Source organism: Esox lucius, chromosome 7 (genome assembly GCF_011004845.1).
Source record: "Esox lucius isolate fEsoLuc1 chromosome 7, fEsoLuc1.pri, whole genome shotgun sequence".
In the NCBI taxonomy this organism is placed as follows: domain Eukaryota; kingdom Metazoa; phylum Chordata; class Actinopteri; order Esociformes; family Esocidae; genus Esox; species Esox lucius.
Window position 1 is genome coordinate 40832791 of NC_047575.1, and position 22996 is coordinate 40855786.

Below are 22996 nucleotides of genomic sequence, written 5' to 3' on the forward strand. Positions count from 1 at the left end.
CAACATTTTCGAAATATGTTAATAAGTGAGCACATATTTTTTAGGAAACAGCAAAATGTCTCAGTTTGAACATTTGATATGATTAAATGTTTTACACACATAACATAAATCTCAAAGTGATATAATTACACATATTAAAAGACATTTACATATTTTTATAAACCATTTTATATATTGTATATTTGCTGCTCTTTATGGGGGTCACACTCGGTTTAGCCAAGGCTTGAAGGCGCCATCTGCTGGCGGTAAATTATGCATTAGTATTTTCAAACTCGAAAAGATTTGTCCCTCAAGACTCTCCGTAGGTCCGATGCTCTTTGACAGCGCGCGTTGAAAGGCATTTCGCGGGAGTCAGACATACAACAGTTAGCACTAAATAAGAAGACTTTCTCAGAAATAGAATATTCAAAATGAGTTTGTGGGTGGATAAATACAGACCTACCTCTTTGGGGAAATTGGACTACCATAAAGAACAGGCAAACCAGCTGAAAAATATGGTAAGATCCAAACCAACTTATCAACACGCTCAGCTAGTTAAAGTTAGCGAGCTAACGATTAACGACAGACGCTTAGCTAGTTGGGTTTAACCAAATAACTTCACTATAGTATAGCGTTTAAGCTATAAGCTATTTTAGTCGTTGTACAAGTGGTAACTGCGCAGTGCGTGTGCAAGAAAAACTGATCTGGAACACGAACGTGTCGTGCCGGAACAGAGTCACGAACGGTAGAGAAGTTCATCAGTTCGGCCACACAACATTTGGTTCCGAAACGTTTTGGTATAAAGTAATGTAAGGATCAAAACTGAGAGTGACCTGAAATATTTCGTTGTGTCCAACACAGAAAACCTCCTTGAGGAAACATTTCGGGACTGGTTGTAAAGGTTTTGTTTTGGCCAAATAAATACAAACTAGAGTTTAAGCCGTACACTGCTGGCCTTTAATATTCAATAGCTGGGCAACATAACTTTCATGAAGTACTTTCATAGTAAACTAAAACATGCGTCCTTGCAACAACATAACTTAAGCCACTCCCACCCGGTTTCTGTCCGTTTTGGGTTAAATGAACGTTCCAGGTCCAACATGATTACGTCCTTCACCTTTTTTTCAGTGCAGTGCTCCCTCCCACCGTGGTGAAGTATATGTTATATCTTGTGTTTTTGGTTTAGGTCCAGTGTGGTGACTGAATGGGTCGTCTTCCTGTATGTTATAACCTGTGTGTGTTTGTATATTTGTTTGTGTGTTTAGGTTCAGTGTGGAGACTTCCCTCATCTGTTGGTGTATGGGCCTTCAGGTGCTGGAAAGAAAACTCGTATTATGTGTCTGCTGAGAGAACTGTATGGAGCCGGGGTAGAGAAACTACGTATAGAACACCAGACCATTACGGTGAGAACACACACAGTTCCTAGCTATATGAGCCAGTTTCCTTTTGGGTTATGTTCAGTGAAAAAAAACTATTTTTAAGACTGTTTTTATTTTTTTATACCTCATTTATCATCTCTGTTTTACTGGCTATTACTTGCGATAGTGGATGTGTGCTTTGCTTAATAAATGTGTTAGGTAGGGATGGGACAATAGACGATTTAAGTTCTAATCGCGGTGGAAAATACTCACGATTATGAAATCGTGGAGAAATTCCATAATCTGGATAATCCTCACAAGTGACTAGAAATAGTTCTGCCAGTCGCTGTAGTTTCCCTGACTGCTTGTTTTATTTTACAAGTGGAGTGCACATGTCAGTAACGGTAAGAAATGAACTCTATTTTCACCCCTGATCCTCAGATAATTGACTTGAAAAATCTCTGCTTGTTTTATTTAACTGGTGGAGTGCATATCTCAATATTTTTTAAATATTAGATTCAACTTTGTCATTTATCAAGTACAGTACAATGAAATGCAGTTAGCATCTAACAAGTAGTGCAGATAGAAGAGGGCAGAAAATTTGCTTGTATTAAATATAATGTTACAGATGTGACATACAGATGTGCAATGTGTAGATGTGCATGAATGCAAATGCAGTACAAATGGCAATTCTAAATGCCACTAAACATCCTCTGCAGTGTATTGTCAATGAAGCTGGCAACCATACCCATTTACAGATTGACGTGTTATTATAGTATTAGTTAATTATTAAAAACCTTCTTTGATATTTTTTTTACTGTAATGGCTTTTTAAATGCACAAGAACAATATTTATGTACTGAAAGAATATCCGATCAACCCTTTTGAGCTAGAAACAAAAGTTGTCATTGGGATTGTTATTAATTGGGATAAAATCGTAAATCGGGATCATTTTGGACAGGATAATCGTGGCATGAAATTCTCATGTTCTCCCACCCCTAGTGGCTAGTCAATACCACTTAGGCTCACCGTGTGATTGACCTTTGCACCCCTCTGTGCAGGCTCCCTCTAAGAAGAAGATCGAGATCAACACCATAGCCAGTAACTACCATCTGGAAGTGAACCCAAGGTAGGCAGCAGGCCATGTCCCTGTCTCTGTGTGTTTGACAGCGATACATTCAAAGTGTCTGTGTGTCTGTGTGTGTGTGTGTGTTTTTTTGACAGTTGCGTTTAGTGACCCTGACTCTGTGTGCTTGACAGCGATGCAGGTAACAGTGATCGTGTGATCATCCAGGAGTTGATCAAAACCGTGGCCCAGTCGCAGCAGATCCAATCCAGCACACAGAGGGAGTTCAAAGGTGCTACACTCAAAATGCATGCCGTTCTCCATTTGTTTGGATTTGCCATTTTCTGCCAAAGCACTTAAATAAAACATCTCTTGTCACATGACCTCCATGTTACTGTCATTGTTGAGGAAATAATAAACCTCTCCCCATTCTAGTTGTCCTGCTGACGGAGGTCGACCGCCTCACCAAAGATGCCCAGCATGCATTGCGTCGCACCATGGAAAAGTACATGTCCACCTGCCGCCTCATTCTCTGTTGTAACTCCACCTCCAAGGTCATTGGGCCAATCAGGAGCAGGTGCTTGGCTGTCAGGGTGCCCCTACCCAGCAGCGAGGAGGTAAGGAGGGAGGGGTGAAGGAAGGAGGGTAGGAAGAGGGAAGGTGGGAGGGAATGGGTGAGGGTGGGAGAGAGGGGGAAATACCTGGCCATCAGAGAGGCTGAAGGCCACATCATTTAAACTGGACCTGATGTCTCGTTCCGTCTCCCCTCTGTGTCTCGTTCCGTCTCCCCTCTGTGTCTCGTTCCGCCTCCCCTCTGTGTCTCGTTCCGCCTCCCCTCTGTGTCTCGTTCCGCCTCCCCTCTGTGTCTCGGTCCGCCTCCCCTCTGTGTCTCGGTCCGCCTCCCCTCTGTGTCTCGGTCCGCCTCCCCTCTGTGTCTCGGTCCGCCTCCCCTCTGTGTCTCGGTCCGCCTCCCCTCTGTGTCTCGGTCCGCCTCCCCTCTGTGTCTCGGTCCGCCTCCCCTCTGTGTCTCGGTCCGCCTCCCCTCTGTGTCTCGGTCCGCCTCCCCTCTGTTCGCTCCCCAGGTGTGTAGTGTTCTGTCCACGGTGTGTCGGAAGGAGGGTTTGCTCCTCCCAGCTGAGTTGGCGAAACGCATCTCTGAGAAGTCCGGACGCAACCTCCGCAAAGCCTTGCTGATGTGTGAGGCTTGCAGAGTCCAACAGTACGTGCATGTCTGTGCGTGCGTGTGTTTGAATTTTTGTGAGTTCGAAAATTACCAGTTTCCAAGGCTATGTACACCTGGGATGTTAAAGGTTTTTGTTGCCTAAATGTGATGTCATCACCTGACCTCTGGCCTCTAGGTACCCGTTCTCAGCAGACCAGGTCATTCCAGAGACAGACTGGGAGGTTTACCTGAGAGAGACGGCCAACGCCATCGTCAGCCAGCAGAGTCCACAGAGGTGGGGGTGTTGGAGGGGGTGGGGGGCTTCTCACCGATAACTAAGAGGTTGCATGACTGATTCTTCAAGTCGGCAAGGTGAAAAAGCCACTCTGTCCCTGTGCAAGGCAGCTAAACATAATTTCTCCTGGGTCATTGCTGAAAATGGGAGGGATGGCCAGCGCCCTGGTACTAGTGGTGTTCTTTGTATTAGAGGTGTGAAATGTACAAAGTAAAAGTCTGTTGTTCCTCTGTCCCAGGTTGTTGGAGGTCAGAGGTCGGCTGTATGAACTACTGACTCACTGCATCCCCCCAGAGGTCATAATGAAGGTAGGCTACGCCCACACGTGTGTTTTCACCCCACCTGTCAGCATGCTAACTGCTATGTGTGCACAGGGCCTGGTGACGGAGCTGCTGGGTAACTGCGATGGCCAGCTGAAGGCGGAGGTCACCCACATGGCAGCCCACTACGAACACCGCCTCCAGCTGGGCAGCAAGGCAATCTACCACCTGGAGGCCTTCACCGCCCGCTTCATGGCCATGTACAAGAAGTTCATGGAGGACGGGCTGGACGCCATGATGTTCTGATCTGAAGGGGCTCTGTAGGTCTCCTCAGGCCTGGGCCGCTCAACCCTGTTCCTGGAAATCTCTCCTGGTGATTTTCTTTCCAACCCTAATTTAACTCACTGATTGTAATAATAAGCTGGAGATCCAGCGAAATTAGGTTACTGGCAACTGGGTTTGGTGAGGGGAGCTACAGGGCAGTAACTCTCCAGGAACAGGTTTGGGCAGCCCTGCCCACACACGTGTCCATGGCTCTTTGCTTTTCATCTTCTTTCCTTTGTCTTTGTGCTCACTCATACTCTCTGACCTACAGCATGATATGTGAGGCCAAGATTATGTGAAACCTGTCCCATGTTGGAACCCTCACTGTAAAATAAAGTCTCAATATGACTGTTTTGAATGGAAGAGTTCCAGTACCATTTCATGTTTTGTCTGTTATGGTCTTTTAGTGTCCTCTGCCACATTTTCCATCTGTTTACTTTCTCACTTGCTCCGTTATGTCCCCACCTGAACTCAGAACAAGCCCTTGGTTCTTCACGTAGTAGTTGCACTGAACAAAATTATAAACGCAACACTTGTTTTTGCCCCCATTTATCATGAGCTGAACTCAAAGATCTGACACTTTCTCTATGCACCCAAAAGGCCTATTTCTCTCAAATATTGTTCACAAAATTGTCTAAATCTGTGTTAGTGAGCACTTCGCCGAGATAATCCATCCACCTCACAGGTGTGGCATATCAAGATTCTAATTAGACAGCATGATTATTGCACAGGTGTGCCTTAGTCTGGCCACAATAAAAGGCCACTCTAAAATGTGCAGTTTCATCACACAGCACAATGCCACAGATGTCTCAAGTTTTGAGGGAGCGTTGCAATTATCATGCTGACTGCAGGAATGTCCACCAGAGCTGTTGCCCGTGAATAGAATGTTCATTTCTCTACCATAAGCCGTCTCCAAAGGCATTTCAGAGAATTTGTCAGTACATCCAAGCGCAGACCACATGTAACCACACAAGCCCGGGACCTCCACATCCAGCATCTTCACCTCCAAGATCGTCTGAGACCAGCCACCCGGACAGCTGCTGCAACAATCAGTTTGTATAACCAAAAAATGTCTGCACAAACTGTCAGAAACTGTCTCAGGGAAGCTCCTCTGCATGCCTGTCGTCCTCATAGGGGTCTTGACATGACTGCAGTTTGTCGTCGTAACCGACTTGAGTGGGCAAATGCTCACATTCGATAGCGTCTGGCACTTTTGAGAGGTTCTCTTCATGGATGAATCCCGGTTTTCTCTGTGTACAGCCCACAATCAACAACCTGATCAACTCTGCGAGTACACGATGTACACTGTACACAATGACACAATACACAACACAGTACACAAGGACACAATACACAATGACACAACACAGTACACAAGGACACAATACACAATGACACAATACACAACACAGTACACGATGACACAGTACACAACACAGTACACAATGACACAGTACACAACACAGTACACAATGACACAGTACACAACACAGTACACAATGACACAGTACACAACACAGTACACTGTACACAATGACACAATACACAACACAGTACTCAATGACACAGTACAACATTGTCAGGGACCCTTTTTGGCTCAACAGTGCCACTTTTACAACCAGTCGCGATCAGAATCGCGGAGTGCATTAACTAGTCTCCATTTAACAAGCAGTTTATTTATTCCACAACTCGGTACTGGGCATTCGAACGGCCAAGGCTGTGTGTGATCAATCAAATGAATAACATGTATTTTGTACAGCCCATTTTTCATCAGCAGTCACAAAGTGCCTTTTACAGATACCCCGCCTGAAACCCCGAAGAGCAAGCAACGAGAGCATAAACATTCTCAAGCAAATGTTCATATTTATAGAAACGACTGTACATATATGCACAGATTTGTACTTATGCGGTATTGATGAATGAGCCTGCTGATTTGAAATGCCTGTATAAAGTTGGGATAGGAGCATTTCATCACCCCTCCAAAGGCTGCTAAAAAAATGTACAAGAGAAACAGAAAGTGATGTTTGCAGACCAGACTGGAATACCCATCAACACACATCAAACACAACAGAACTCTGTAAGTTTGTGTTATTTAAATATGAGTTGGCCGAATAGTCAACAGCCACGCCAAGAGTTAGGATGAATTAGCTAAATGTACAAATGTATTTTAACATGTTTTCAATTCCTATGATGTTGTATACAGTCAATATGGGGTTTTTTAAGCTTGTTTCACGTTTCCTGTATGTCATGGCGATAACCTTAGTTTTGCTTTCAACTAACTTTAGGAAGAGGCAGCTTAATTGATGTGTAGTTTCAAAGGAGTTCAATAAAATCTACCGTGGTGTACGGAAATGCTGTGGGTTGGACTATGAAAAACAAACTGCTTTATGTCTTATTCCCTCTGGAGGGAGGTCACGCATAGACTACAAAGACAAAGAACATGAGGATTTGGAGACCAGAAATAGGTTTAGGGTTAAGAAGTTGTACATGTAAACTTCTTTAATTATGCAACTATAGGTCAAATAGCCATCAGCCATCCCAAACGTTAGGCAAAACCTAAAGATATATTTACATTATTTACAGTTAATACACTGTTGTATACTGCATTCAATATGCTTTTGGTTTCATATTTGTTTCTTGTATGTCAGGCTAAATTCAGTATCATCTTTAAATAACTTTAAAATCAATAATAATCTAAATATTAATGAACATTCATGTCCTTTTTATATAATGAATTATTCAGATACATTCAAAGTGTTTAGTAATAATAGAGGGAGTGTTGATGGTGTTGAGGTAGTTCAGAAGACAGTAGTAGTGAATGGGCTGTTGATGGTGTTGAGGTAGTTCAGAAGACAGTAGTTGTGAATGGGCTGTTGATGGTGTTGAGGTAGTTCAGAAGACAGTAGTTGTGAATGGGTTGTTGATGGTGTTGAGGTAGTTCAGAAGAATTTAGTAGTGAATGGGCTGTTGATGGTGTTGACGTAGTTCAGAAGACAGTACGTTTACAGATGTTACCAGGTCTATAGGCAGGTATGGACAACAAAATAAACGGCAGATTTTAAATCCATAATCCAATTTAAAGTGTGACAGGACCAGACGCAGTGATGTAGTTTGATAGCATACATAATGGCCCTCATTTATCATTCTTGCGTAGAAACGGGTGTATATGTTGGCGTAAGATTTTGCTTACTCTCACCGCCTGATTTATGAAGCTGTGCGTACCTTTAAAATCCAGTTGTACGCAATACCTGCCCTTGATAAATGCCGCGGCTGAAAACGACCGTCATTAGAATAACACGCCCCTATACATTCAAGTCTCCACTTCCCCCACGCGCTCATTTTACGCTATGGACACACGGAAGACGGAAAAAAAGAGAAACTTTGATTGAGACTATCACCAGGTAGGTAGAAAGAAATAAAATTGTTTCATTTGGCAGTTTAAAAAGCGGAATAAAAGATGATGATGTGATGTGGAGTACCATTCATTCACATTAATAATTGCATGACAATTTGTAATATTCGTCTTATTATTTTACGATATTTATTATTAATGACGTTTATTGTTATTTAGAAGAGGAATGTCGTTATTATTATTATTTCTATTATTATTATTATTTAAAAGAAGAAGAATGTCATTTTTATTATTTTGTCAGTCTGAATTATATTTTGGTCATTAAAAGCTTTTTATTACTGAACCCAGTCCGTGCGCAACTGCCGGGCCTAACCCTGAAACGTCATGTAAAGCGCACAGGCTTGCATCTGAAGGAATACATATAAATCAAATGCTTTGGTAAAGTCACACAAATTAAACATTGAAGTCCATGTTTGGACAAAACTAAACACTGAAGTTTTTTTTTTTTTTTTACAGTGGGTCATAATATATCATATATTTTAGTTTGTCAGTGCGTTAGGATTTTTTTCTGCGCATTTCCGCACTAACTCAAAACGTGCGTACACCACATCCTGAGCTGGCGTAGGATTTGAGAGTGCCGTACGCCGACGTCCATATTGATAAATCTCAAAGTCACCGTGGTTTTGGGTGTACGCCAGGTGTACGCTGGAAATTTGGTGTACGCACTTTTGATAAATGAGGGCCAGTGTCTCCAAAGATATTCTGAACTGTACAAAACCATAAATGTAGATGGAAGCCCGCTGAAGATTCTGCAACTGTGACACTAGATGGCTCGCTATTAGGGTTCAACTGACTTAATAAAATCTTTCAACTTGACAGACCTGATCCTGCAAAACTTGTAACGGAACTTTTACCAGTCCCTGCTTGGGTTTTGCCGAAGACACTCCAGGGCTGGCAAGACATCATGGAGTTTAACTTTTCTGATGAGAACCTTTTGCCACTTGATGCTGTGGACACTGTAAAATTGGGCTAGTTTTCATTCCATTTGTGTGGGTTTTGAGTTGTCAATTTCTGGGACCTTGCAACACTGCCTCCACCCCTCATGGCGACCTTCCCAACAACAGTACTGGTCCATTCAGCCTGTTGAAACGGAACCATTTCTTTCCATAGGCATTTGGTCTTTCTGCATAGACTCCTCTCAGAGCAAATGGATTTTTGGAAGCTGAAAAGAAATGGTGGGGATGGGTGGTGCGTGGGAGATTTGCCCGAAGACTGTGGGTACAACTTTGGTGACGACAGAGTGACCAAATACTTTGCCACCTCCTTTGAGTGAGTAACTAAGCAAATTCATCCAATAGCCTGTCCTTAAAACCAATCTACCCCGTTATGGATTTAAAATGAATGGTGTGGCAAATTTGGTGGAAACTTCCTCAAACGTCCACAACTCAGTGCTTTTAAAACCATTGTCACGTGAGCAAGAATAACAGTCACTCTGTCCTTTACCAGTGACATGGAGTGACGGCACCCAACACTCTGCTCATCTCCCGGGAACTATAAATCTGTAAATGTTCACATTGACTGTAATTTAATGTAGAGGTTATACTGACTTCTCATATCTCATTATCTTATTCTCACCATCCATTTTTTAATATCTGTATGTCACTTGAGTAGTTTTGTCTACTTCTAGCAGCTCCATTACAACCTGTAATAATCTGAGTTTGTAGTGATTAAAGGTGATTCTGTTTCTGACAGGGATTTTCCAGTTATGTATCTTTGGGTTTTTGTGTGAATATCTCTCTCTGTCAGGCTGTGTCTGAAGAAACAGGTGATTGACCTACTGGCAGAGGGCTTTTCTCCTGAATACCTCGATGCCCAGCCAGCTGTCACTGTGAAAGACTAGTAAGACACATTTGCTTTTCTGTCTTTGATGAGACCATAAAAATGTGTCTATTATTCCTTGCCCTAACCCGAAACCTAACCTCAATAACCAAACCATTACATAAAAACCCAAACTTAAATCATAAGGCCTAAAACTAACGACAATTCTAACACTAGCTCAAATTAACTGTATGCCCAACACCTCATCTGGAAATAGCCTCTTTGTGGGGACTGGCTAAAAAAGGTTTTTGGCAAGTTCTGGTCCCTACATTTACAGTAAAACCAGATTCTCACTCTCTCTCACACACACACACACACACACACACACACATAAACACCCTTTTAGAACAGTAGTTGTAACTCTGCTCAACACCAATCATGCGTGTTTGTGTCTGTAGCTACAGTGGGTTAGGATGCTTTGGATGCATCTACAAGTTGACTGTGCGTCTGTTGGATAAGAAGAAGAAAGTGATTCAGGAATTTAAACCAGAACCAGTCACCCTCGACCCACTTCGTGATAATATGTCCTGGAGACAGGTAATGTTGGAAATGGTTCAAAATATCATATCATCACGTTTCGTCTGTTTCTTGTCACATTTATTCATCTTCTCTGTTCGGTTCCAGGTGAGCAACAGCTTCTCTGACTACGGTCCCGGCCTGCGCTTCATCTCGTTTGAACACGGAGGAAAAGACACCAAGTGGTGGAAAGGCCATTATGGAGTCAGAGTCACTGGCAGCTCTGTTACTATAGAGACCACGCAAGCTTCTCCAGCCAGGAATCTCCTGAAGAACCCAGCTGGAAACGGTATAGGAGAATAATTTACTTCTAGATGTTTAGCCTTGTATCACTAATCACTTTCCACATACTCTGACTGGCAAGTCTCTGTGTTTAGTGACTACATTGCTGGATGGCTTCTGTCTGTTACATTAGTCTATAGAGAAAATGTTTGTTCTGAGGGGTATTGCAGAAAACACTTAGTAAGCCCTGTCAAACCAAAACTTTGGCAAACAGGGTCAGGGTCTTCGGCTCCAGAAAGAATGCAGGAAATGTTGCCTGATAAGAAACCATAGAAACCAAGCCTGCTACCTTAGGTGTATCTCATCCTCTGAAACTGAATAATCACAGGGCTCATCCACCAATCAGATTCTATTCTGTCATCATGGCCAGTTCAGATAGGAAACCAGATTGGTCAATGGCCAGCTACGCATCAGCTGACATCGGGGATCACTCCTGCCTCCACCTGATTGGTTATGTGTTTCCTTTTGTCATTACCAATGACGTTGTAGTTGGTACTATCAAACACACGATCACATGATGGAAGGGAGGGGTCCCAGAAAAGCAGAACCTAGAACCAAGACATTTGTATATGAGTATTGTTGAGCATTGTTTTCTAATAAATTGATGAACTAATATGTGGCAGGAGGTGCAAAATCTTCTTACCAATCTCAGTATGCTAACAAAAAGAAATGAAAGAAAGCTAGAAAATAACATGTGCGCAAACTGCTGTATCCCCCCGTGTTGTTTTACAGGTGCCAGACCTGAAGAATCTTGTGACAGTGATGAACTTGAATTCTGTAAGTTGTCTTGTGGGATTGATTCAACATATCAGTATATATTTTTTAGCTACGAAAGTAATATATTGGGATAAAGATAAAAATGAAACCACATTCAATTTAGGAGCACCAAATTTTTTGCCGGACCGCGTAAGCGGAGCCGGCCAAGAAGAGCGAATGTTTCTTGCTGACTGAGTGAGTAACTGACTGACTACCCCTTGTTAAATAGTGTATTGGTTAGAGACGCAGACCTACAAACAACAGGTCCCACGTTCGAATCTCGTCGCAGCCAAAACACATTACACCTTAGGATTTATTCTGGGTGGACAAACACTTAGTTGGAAACAACCTTCAGTAACTATGTTATTCTAAGCCTAAACTAAAACTGTTTACGGTTAAATTGCAACTATTTCTGGTGGATTTTCGAAGTATCCATCCGTGCATGCTTTTTGGGGTAATATAGGCTGTATCAAAACCCCTTGGGCAGTGAAAGTGTAGGGGTTTCCACGATTCTCTCGTCTTTTCACTTGATGAAAAAGTCAGTTATCGTGACCTTTATTGAGTTATTGTATCAATGTCATTCATGAATGAAAGAAAATCGAAAATCGTTTTGGCAGTGTAAAGTTTCAGAAGTGTAAAGTGGCAAAAGCTATACATTTTATAGATGCTATTTGCAGTGGAGGTAAACTTAATAAGAAACTTTACTCAGTTTAACAGAATGCATAATGATGTCTAGCGAAATATTCAAACTTGGCGTGATGTGAATGCGAGACAAAATGTCCTAATGTTGAGATGCTATACCAACAGTTGGCAGATGAAAGTTTAAAGTTACCAAGAGCATAATCATGGGCTCCATCATTGTGAAATGGAAAAAGTATGGATAGCACAATACTCTTCCTAGAGCTGACCTTCTGGCCAAACTAAGTAGCAAGAAGGGCCTTGGTCAGGTAGGTGACCAAAATGGAAGCCACTCCTGATTGAAAGGCATTCAACATGCCAGCTGAAAGACTGAGGGCATGAAGGAAACATTTCTATGGTCAGATGAGACAACTGGCTAGTATCCTCCCTATGATAAATCATGGTGGTAGGTAGGGTTGGGTAGGTTACTTTTTAAATGTAATCCATTACAGTTACAAGTTACATGTCCACATTTGTAATCAGTATCATAACTTTTGGATTACTCAAACTCAGTAACGTAATTTGATCACTTTCATATTAAGCAAGCAAGTTTATTTATATAGCACAATTCATACATAGAAGCAATTAAATGTGCTTTACAGAGAAAAATAAAACATTTTAAAATAGCATAAAAACAAATACTCAAATGAAAACATCATGGAGGCATTAGAAGACAAACAGGAATATTTCCAATATAATACCTTTTACAGTATCAATCAAAGTTAGAGTTTACATAGTTGGCCAAAAACAGAAATAGCATTTTACCTTATGAGTTATTGTAACGAGGACGCGCATGGAGGACGCGCGCCACCCCCCCCGACGTGGTGTTCGGTGCGCGTCATCGCCGGCCTTCTAGCCACGCCGCTCCTCCTCCCACGGCACTGTCCTGTCTTGTTATTGCACACACCTGGTGTCCATTCCCTCATTAGGTTGCCTATATTAGTTCCCTTGTTTCTGGGCGTCTTTGTGTGGTATTGTTCTATGTTTGGTGTTGTATTGCAAGACTATTGCACGCTTTTGCGCTCTTGCGCTCTTGTTGTTACGCGTGCCATTTTTTCGTTTAAGAAAGAAAGAAGATTAACTACCTCCCTGCGTTTGGCTCCTTTATTCACACACCCTGACACACCGATGACAGTTATGTACAGTGCCATAGCTTTCTACTTCAATGTGATTGGGCTACATCTCTACAAGTTAAAGGCCTGTCACATATTCAGTCATTGCAATAAAACTAATAACCTTTGATCTTCTAGAATCTGACTTCTGAACATAACCCAAAATATAAAGTTTTGTAAGCCTATTCAGTTATTTGTGTTTTATTCATGTTTTTTTATTGCTTCAAAACATTGTTGAAGTAGAAATGGCAATTTTTCTATTTGACATTATTGTATATAAAAATCAAGAAATCCGTAGCTTTTCGCAAGTACACTATATTTGCAGTAATCAAATGTTTTCCTTCACAACCACCAACATTGTCAAAACATTGCAAAAACCCCAGGCGTGTTAATGCAAGGTCGCAATCGTGAACCCCTCACACACATATCGTCATGAAGTGCTTTGAGCGGCAAGTTAAAACACACGTCACAGACTCCATGCCTGCAACACTTGACCCGCTACAGTTTGCCTACAGACAAAACAGATCCACAGAGAACACCATAGCTCTGACCCTCCATTCTGCACTCTCTCATCCGGACAAAAGGAACACACATGTGAGAATGCTGTTCATTGACTACAGCTCAGCCTTCAACACCATTGTGCCCCACAAGCTGGCGGTTAAGGTCAGGGATCTGGGTCTCGACCCCACAATGCGCAGACGGATTCTGAACTTCCTGACGGGCAGACGCCAGGTGGTGCGGATGGGCAACACCACCTCCTCACTGACTCTGAGTACGGATTCCCCCCAGGGCTGTGTGTTGAGCCCGCTCCTGTACTCTCTCTTCACCCACGACTGCCTGCCAACCCGCATCTCCAACACCATCGTTAAGTTAGCTGATGACGCCACCATCATAGGCCTGAGCTCTGACAAAGACGAGTCAGCCTATAGGGACGAAGTAAGGTCACTGACTTCGTGGTGTCAGGATAACAACCTCCAGCTCAATATCAGCAAAACGAAAGAGATGATTGTTGATCACAGGAAGCAGCGGCGGGGAGACCACGCCCCCATACACATCAATGGGTCTGCAGTAGAGAGAGTTCACAATGTGAAATCTGAGCATTAACAATTACAATATGAATGTACGTTTCATTGGAAGTGCATGTGCCTAAGAATGGGAACAACAGAAACATCTCTGTTTAGATTATCTCTCTGTTGGTTGTGCTCTAATGACCATAGGAATGTTTACGATGGCCATATGGCATGGTGGTTGACTTCTAAAAACATGGTCTTTGCTAGAAACGCCCTTAATGTATATGCTAGCTTCTCCCTCGATTTGATACGGGTTCTACATTATTTGACCACTATACGAAACCGCTGATTTCTAACAACAACATCCGGTTCCTTGGTGTCAACATCAGCGATGACTTGACCTGGTCTCATCACTCTAACATCGTGGTGAAGGAGGCCATGAAATGGATGAGCTAAGGAGATTTGGCATGGATTCCAGGATACTCACCAAATTATATGGATGCACTATTGAGAGTATCCTGACCGGCTGTGTCACCGCCTGGTATGGCAGCTGCACCGCCCTCGACTGTAAAGCGCTTCAGAGGGTGATTAAAACAGCAGAGAGCATCACAAGGTCTGACCTGACATCCCTGCAAGATCTGTACACAGAGAGGCGTAGGAGGAGGAGCAAACGGATCATTACAGATCCCAGCCACCCATGCCATGGACTGTTTACCAAGCTGTCATCAGGCAGAAGGTACAGGAGTATTCAGTCCAAAACAAACAGGCTACGGGACAGTTTCTTTCCACCGGCTGTAAGGCTGCTCAACTCGGGAACCCATCTTCCCTTCCATCCATAGTCCATGCACTCCTGTCACTTATATCATGCACCTCTGCTACTTATTTCATGCACACCGGTCACTTATATCATTCACACCTGTCACTTTTACATTGCACTACGGTTGTATAGTTGTATAGTTATTATTATCGATGTGTGTTTTTGTATATTGTTATCAATGATTGATTTTAAATTTATAATTACTGTTACTTTTTAACCGCAAATTTATTTTCAAAACGCTCGTTGCAGAAGTCAACTGTGATTATACACCTGCACTCTTAGCTTAAATTCAATTTCGTCTGCAGACAATGACAATTCCATATAATGTTTTATCTTGGAGGCGGTGCTATTTTACTGCTATCTGACAAATAGCTGCCTAATCTTCTAAACAAGTCGTATCTGAAAAAGATAAAACATCAGGTGTAGTATCGCATATCATTGTTCTGAGAAAGATGGGTCGATATACAACCCGTTTCTGAATGTCTCAACAGAAATCGAGACTCATCAGACCAGGCAACATTCTTCCAGTCTTCAACTGTCCAATTTTGGTGAGCTTGTGCAAATTGTAGCCTCTTTTTCCTATTTGTAGTGGAGTTGAGTGGTACCCGGTGGGGTCTTCTGCTGTTGTAGCCCATCCGCCTCAAGGTTGTGCGTGTTATGGCTTCACAAATGCTGTGCTGCATACCTCGGTTGTAACGAGTGGTTATTTCAGTCAAAGTTGCTCTTCTATCAGCTTCAATCAGTTGGCCCATTCTCCTCTGACCTCTAGCATCAACAAGGCATTTTCGCCCACAGGACTGCCGCATACTGGATGTTTTCCCTTTTCACACCATTCTTTGTAAACCCTAGAAATGGTTATGCGTGAAAATCCCAGTAACTGAGCAGATTGTGAAATACTCAGACCGGCTCGTCTGGCACCAACAACCATGCCACGCTCAAAATTGCTTAAATCACCTTTCTTTCCCATTGACATTCAGTTTGGAGTTCAGGAGATTGTCTTGACCAGGACCACACCCCTAAATGCATTGAAGCAACTGCCATGTGATTGGTTGATTGGATAATTGCATTAATGAGAAATTGAACAGGTGTTCCTAATAATCCTTTAGGTGAGTGTATATGCCCACTTTGAATTTGATACCAGTAACACGTTTCATAAAAGCTAGAATAGAGGCGACTAAGGAGACCCTGAACTGCTGAACTTCAGTCTCCTCAGTTCCCAAATGCTTACAACTAGAGATTTTATAAAAGAAGAGGAGATGCAACACAGTAATAAACTTGGCCCTGTCCCAGATTTTTTGAAAAACGTCATACTGACATCAAATTTAAAATGGGCATATATTTTTCCAAAAAACATTTGATATGTTGTCTTTGTACTATTTTCAATTAAATATAGGGATTAAATGATTTGCACATCATTGAATCCTGTTCTCATTTGCATTTTACGCAGCGTCCCAACTTTTTTGGAGATGGGGTTGGAGGTTACTAAATCTGACTATATTATCGTAGACATACCCTGTTTTTACCAGCGCTTCATCAGTCACTAATCTGGTTATGCCAGCCCACATTTGCGCGCAGGATGATCTCACAAAAAATAACTGAGACTCGCAAATGTTATTTGGGTTCAAATAAAAATATCAAACATGCAACGTGTGTTTTTGAATTATTTTGCACACAAATTATTTTTCAATTGAATTAATCCAAGAAGTAATCATATTTGTTTTTCAAAGGTGTCTGTAATTCGATCACAGTATTTTAGCTGGTAACGTAGCGGATGTAAAACTGTAAAACTATTTTTTTTGTAATCTGTTACTCTCTAACTCTGGTGGTAGGAGGATCATGCTATGGGGATGCTTGTCAACAGAAGGGACTGGGAGACTACTCAGTACTGAGGGGAGGATGAACAGAGCAAAATACAATGAGGTTTTGTTAGAAAGCCGAAGGCTTAAAAGCGGCCAAGCCGCTTCTATAAAGTACTGAACAATGGTTCATGTGCATGAGACATTTCTGTTTCATGCTGTAAATAAGAATATATTCTTAGTACAGTTACCAGAAAAACAAAACCATCTATGTAATGTTTTTCTTAAAAGAAATCATAACCTACTTGTTTTGCCAGTGTGCTGTATTGTAATCATATTTTTGTATTTCTCTTTATTTCAGATCAAGATTTGATTGAAGGAATTGGGTGTAGTTTTGGTAATAGTCACTTCCTACATTTCTACATACTAAACATGTTTACTTTGTCAGCAAGCTGGGAGGTGCAGAAACAATTCCAAATTGTAAGTAAGGTTGATATATGTTGAGTAGAAAGTGACCTCATTTTCTTCATTCAGACAAGCTCATTCTGATCCAGGATTTAGTGGGTTGATAGATTTGTTATTTAATGATGGGTGTTTGGCATGAAATCCCCCATAATGATAATGTTTATCTTCTTGGAGAAGGTGATGAGAGAGGTCAGGGGTGAATGACCTCAGGTGGGTCTACCTGGACCCTACAGCCAGACTGTTGCGTTTGAGACCCTGTCAGTGGGAAATAAGCATGGACGGTCTGCTAAATGACAACGTTGTTGACCATCTTTCTAATGGTTGAAAATGTTTGCTCATCCAGTCTCTTTAAGTCACTGACAGCCATGAGCTGATAACTATTTATTCATTACCAAATGTACAGAATTTACTTCTCTCCACAACTAAACACTGTCGCAATAAAAGTAATAAAATGTAGGGCTGCCCTGATCTATGCTCATCAATCAACCATTTTTAAATCAGTAGTGCTTTACAATAAAGTTCTTATACAGATACCCAGCATAAAACCCAAAATAGGAAGCAGAATCCAGGACATCAGCACAACAACGCGGACAGGGACGGTGTTGACCCAGAGGGCTGTGGATAGGGACGGTGTTGACCCAGAGGCCTATGGACAGGGACGGTGTTGACCCAGAGGCCTATGGACAGGGACGGTGATGACCCAGAGGCCTATGGACAGGGACGGTGTTGACCCAGAGGCCTATGGACAGGGACGGTGTTGACCCAGAAGGCTGTGGACAGGGACAGTGTTGACCCAGAGGCCTATGGACTGGGACGGTGATGGCATTCCTTAGATTAAAAATGATACCCCAGCATAGAATTCAGACAGACCCTAGTCCCCCCGCACATTAACTTTAGCAGAGTAAGAACTAGGGACTGAGATGGGGGTGTAGGGGTGCAGGTTTGGACTGTTTCCCCATCCTGATGGGGATATACTGAACTGAAACAGGATGGAGTCACTGTGGACACTGGTTTCATCAGAAGGGGTGAGGGTAGCTTATTAGCAAGCAAAATTATTTATATAACACAATACACAGAAGCAATTCAATGTGCTTTACAAATAAAATAGAAAATGTAAAAATACAGTAGCATTAAAACAAAACCTAGAATAAAAACAATATGACCCAAAGGTCATATTATCTAGGTGACTTCCACTGGGTTTTTTGAGTTTAACAACAAAATGCATCCTGAAGCCTTCAGTAGGATTGCTGTGGGTGCTGCTGCCCCGCCCCTTCACAACCTCGGCACCCCCTGATGAGAATCCAAATTGTCTGCTACTGATGCGTGCGCTCAGTTCATCTGTATGTCGGTGAGACGTGCTCCTCTACTAACGATGCGCGCGCCTCATCCCTCTGTTTTAGATCTGTTGTATAGGGTCCCGCCCCCTGCCAATATCTGCACCCCCTGATCAAAACATCTGTAGATATGCACCTGCAGCCTACGGCTGCTATAATCTGTTGGGCAGAAGAAGCGCTCAGCTCTAAAAACAGCTGGTTATGTGGAGCAGCGCAATCAAAGACTAGAGGTGGTACTGGATAAGCAGATCTTACTGTGGAATGCAGCGTTCAGACATTCAAGTGCCCGTAACTGATAATAGGTTCCGCAATAGCCTTATCTGTCTCTAGAACAGTGTTTCCATACCCTTTGTGGAAATCATCGATGTGTTGTATTTGCAGTCAAGGCCTAATAAACAAATATTATAGTCTTCTTGAAGCCCTTTGTTATACATTTATTTTATTTTAACATGTGTGAATCACCAAGACTGCTGGATGTGAAATAGCTAATGTGGGTCTTTATAAGCTAATAAACTGTTGCTGTTTTGTAATCATATTTCCTTGTTTTTCTCTGCAGATTGGGGCAACTCAGGTAATTGGTCAGTTCCTACATGACACACCAGCTGCCACAGGGGGTACCTCACGCACATAGCAAATGTAGCTTTAAATAAAGAAACATGTCATAGAGTCTATACTCCTCAAGGCCCCTATAAATTCCACGTCATGGCGAATGCAGACGGAATCACGGAATCCAGACATAAACATGAAAAACAGACCAGGCCCGACTCCACAAGGGGGAAAAAAGGGGCAATGCCCCCTCAGATAGAATCTGTGTCCCCCCAGTTTTGTTTCCCCATAAGCAATGCCAATGGCATATGAAATAGATTAGCCACAATGTCTGATTCAGACACAAAGACATTTAGTCCTGGGCCTGATTCCGACATAAACATGGAATTGAAAGAATTATGTATTTTTGTTTTATTGTCATATTTGTTTTAATATAAAAAAACGTAACTATAATATTGCTGTAACAGTACTAATAATTATCACTGCATTTTGCCTACTCTGAAAGTGCAATGGGTCTGAAAGACTATCAGGCTCTGTCGGCTGTGAATGCAGTGCGTGTGTGTATTCCTTGGTGGTTGTGTGGCAGTGGAACTCAACCACTTTATTTGTGCCACTGTTTTCCTCTAATGCTACGTGCACACTGTCCGCTCGCTCAACTCGCAAAACGCTCAATCTCTGGTGAGCTGTCGCTGAGCCGAACCTAGTGTGCACTAATTTCCCATGAAGAGTTGCTGTTGCATGTGAACTAGCTAATGAACATCCTAATATGCTAATAAACAGTTTCGTAATCATTCTGTTTTTATCTTGTAGACAGTGATTCAGAGGAATCCACTGTGTTTGATGGTAAGTGGGCACTTTCAAAATCTGCATAAAACGTGAACATTGTCACTTTTTCAGCAATCTGGGAGGTGCAGAAACAGAGGTATGGATTGTCAGTAGGGTTGAAACATGTGTTTCCCTGTAATTCTGTATTGCAAAGATGCATTTGACTGCCTGCTTGGTAGGCTGAGTCCAGGACTCCAGCTACTCTGTTACTGTAAAATAAGCATGTTGTCATGAATAACATTGAACACATTGATTCCAAATTATATGACCCTCTTTGCGACTAGTAGAACAAATCATGCAAAACCTTTCCCCTGACTGAAATTTTTAAAAAGCATAACCCTCCTCCATTTTGTTTTATAGGTGCCAGTCCTGAAAGATCTGATGAGTCCTTGGAAAGTAAAAGAAACGCTGGTGACGCCCAGAACTGTAAGTTGGCAGGGGAGAGTGTGTCTTTTCAGTATGTTATATTTTTGCCAGACCGCGTAAGCGTAGCCAGACAAGAAGAGTGAATGTCTCTAACTCGCTGAGTGAGTGAGCCGGCCAAGAAGAGTGAATGACTCTTACTTAGTGACTGGCTGACTGAGTGAGTGACTATTGTTATATAGCGTAGTGGTTAGAGACACAGACTGCCATGTAGGTGACTGTTGTTCGAGCCTCACCACAGACAAAACAAATGATGCATTCAGGATAGATTTTATTTTGCTACATCCTTCAATAGCTACGTCATAGTAAGCCTAAAAGTATGCATCCGTGCATGTTTTTTGGGGTAATAAAGATCACAACCCCTTGTGCAGTAAAAGAGGTGGGGTTTCCACGATTCTCTTGTCTTTTCACTTGACGAAAATGTCAGTTATTGTCACTCTCACGAATGAAAGAAAAACTAACGTTGTTCTGCCATAAAATGTAATAGCTTTGGCAGTTTAAAGTGAATCTTCAGTCTCAATTCTTATGACTGTTCCAAGTAGTAAGTAGATACTAGTAGGCCTATCACTGGCTAATAAGCTGTTAAAACAGCCAGTGGCAAAAAGCCATACAGTTTATAGATGCTCTTTGTGGGGGAAGTAAACTTAATTTCAGTTTAACACAATGATTAATGGTGTCTAGCTAAATATTAAAACTTGGCGTGATATTAATGAATGACAAAATGATCTAATATCGAGACACACATTTCTGACGAGGCAGTATGTCCCAATCGGTCCCAATACTGGCATACTAGTTTACTATGTACAAAAGAGTTTGTATTTCACTACAGGGACGAACTGGGAATGAAAATGTCCCTGGACTTAGCAATAAATGCTGATCGCTAGTGGTGGGTGGTCAACAAAAACCAGCATGAGGTGATTTGGCGAACAGTGGTAGAGTAATGCGAACAACAATTGTGCCACTGCCTTTAAGGCTTAGCACAGGGGTTCCCAGCCTGGGGCTACTCAAAATAGATCAAATGTAAAATGGGTTCCTTGGAGGAAGAAGGTTGGAAACCCCTGCGAATGTGTACATTATTAATGGAAGGTGTAACAGGCCTATAAGGCTTCATAGCCTAACTCCCACAAGTAAGAGCTACTAACAAAAACAACAAATGCTGTAGAATGTTGTGGGCTGGCAGTTTCCAATGTGCAATGCCACATTTCCTAGCAGGTCCATTGTCATACAGTTTATACTTTAACTTTTTCCATCAACAGATGAGAAGGCCCAGGGACCCACTAGCAGACCAGAACCTAATGGATCAGATCCCTTTTTATCTGGTATTTACGTTTACTTCTCTGTATCCTACTTTTCACCATTGTTCTTTATTATTATAACCTTAATGATAGAGTACATTGTTTGGATTTAGTTATCCTTCATCTTGTAATAGAGTCTGTGGGAAAGATAGAGGAGATGGTTTCACTGAAAGAGCAGTGGGCCAGATATTAACCATAGCTTAGACCACAGGACCACCCTAGAGGTCACATTTTAATACTTTTTTATTTAGTGGCACAAATACTAGCTATTCCTGTTACTAGAAATTAATCAATGTAGGCCTGCTTAAATACTGCCAGTATAATGTTATAGAATGTGTAACAAATATTTAAATGCTTTGATAATGTTTTGAAAAAGGTTTTATGTCTTTATGAATAACATTGTCATCTGACTGTTACATGGCCTAAGTCATGATATCATGATTACATGACATGTTCATCATAATTCATTGTTTCTAGATGATGTGTATAGTTATCAGGGTTATTCTCACTTGCCGTTAGCCTGCTTGATGAGATTAACTGTTTTAGAACTTTGTGGACATTTTTCTTGTTATCCTGAGATGAGATGTATTTGTTTTTCAGTTGATAAATGCAGAGAGAAGCCAGTTGTTGATGATGGAGACTCTATCAGAGACAACAATCAAATGGTACTAACTTACAAATACAATTTGTATTATACACCTGATGGCCAGAGAGAGTGTCATAGTAATGCTGTTTGGAAAAAGACACCTATATGTAAACATAAGTAAATGAATCACTAGTTAAAATGAGCCAAATATCATCACATCCATTTATGTCATTTATATCACATCCATATATATCATTTATATCATTGCATTAACCTTCATTGTGTTTCATGTGTATGAACTAGAACCTTGTACAGTCCCCAATCATGTGCTGGATGCAACAACAGATGAGGTTGTTATGGAAGGATATGTGCAATAAAGTTTTGTAACTGAAGGTACATATTGTTGTAGCCTAATAACAAGCTTCTGTTCATCATGGTGCATGAAACTCACTTAGACCCCAACAGAATTCTAGAAAGCTGCTGTAGATTTAACCTCCTGAGACCCTGTGACCACATCTGAGGACATTATGTTTTAGGCTTCCTGCACCATGTACTTAATTCATGCATCACTTATTCATCTTTGAATACCTCACTGGTACTGACAAATGCAGTACACACTATGATGTTCAGTATATAAATAAAACACTTTGACTGAATATGTCATTAGCAGTTGTGCCCTTATGTGTTGCCATGTTCAGCCATTGAAATGCACACACACTTAGTGCACACACACATTCATATACTCACACACACTTAGTGCACACACATACATATACTCACACACACTTAGTGCACACACACATACATATACTCACACACACTTAGTGCACACACACATACATATACTCACACACACTTAGTGCACACACACATTCATATACT

The 22996-nt window shown here is 41.8% G+C and overlaps 2 protein-coding genes across 3 annotated transcripts; both read left to right on the forward strand.

Annotated features, from left to right (window-relative positions):
* The first annotated feature begins 296 nt into the window (after nucleotides 1-296).
* rfc3 (replication factor C (activator 1) 3) lies at nucleotides 297-4806 on the forward strand. Its single transcript, XM_010871013.2, has 9 exons — nucleotides 297-497; nucleotides 1245-1382; nucleotides 2398-2465; nucleotides 2597-2694; nucleotides 2838-3019; nucleotides 3485-3621; nucleotides 3761-3859; nucleotides 4098-4167; nucleotides 4234-4806. The coding sequence occupies exons 1-9, from the start codon at nucleotides 411-413 to the stop codon at nucleotides 4423-4425; spliced, it is 1071 nt and encodes a 356-aa protein (XP_010869315.1). The 5' UTR covers nucleotides 297-410; the 3' UTR covers nucleotides 4426-4806.
* Nucleotides 4807-6058: 1252 nt separating this feature from the next.
* On the forward strand, nucleotides 6059-22770 carry LOC105011174 (F-box only protein 6-like). Of its 2 annotated transcripts, XM_010871011.5 has the most exons (12): nucleotides 6059-6520; nucleotides 8966-9124; nucleotides 9602-9694; nucleotides 10072-10210; nucleotides 10298-10478; nucleotides 11204-11248; nucleotides 17002-17037; nucleotides 18996-19010; nucleotides 19796-19828; nucleotides 20171-20236; nucleotides 21490-21552; nucleotides 22129-22770. In XM_010871011.5, the coding sequence occupies exons 2-12, from the start codon at nucleotides 9003-9005 to the stop codon at nucleotides 22293-22295; spliced, it is 960 nt and encodes a 319-aa protein (XP_010869313.2). In that variant the 5' UTR covers nucleotides 6059-6520; nucleotides 8966-9002; the 3' UTR covers nucleotides 22296-22770. The 2 variants fall into 2 exon arrangements, with proteins under 2 accessions (XP_010869313.2, XP_019903477.2); XM_020047918.3 differs by lacking the exons at nucleotides 6059-6520; nucleotides 8966-9124 and adding an exon at nucleotides 7652-7844.
* Nucleotides 22771-22996: the final 226 nt, after the last annotated feature.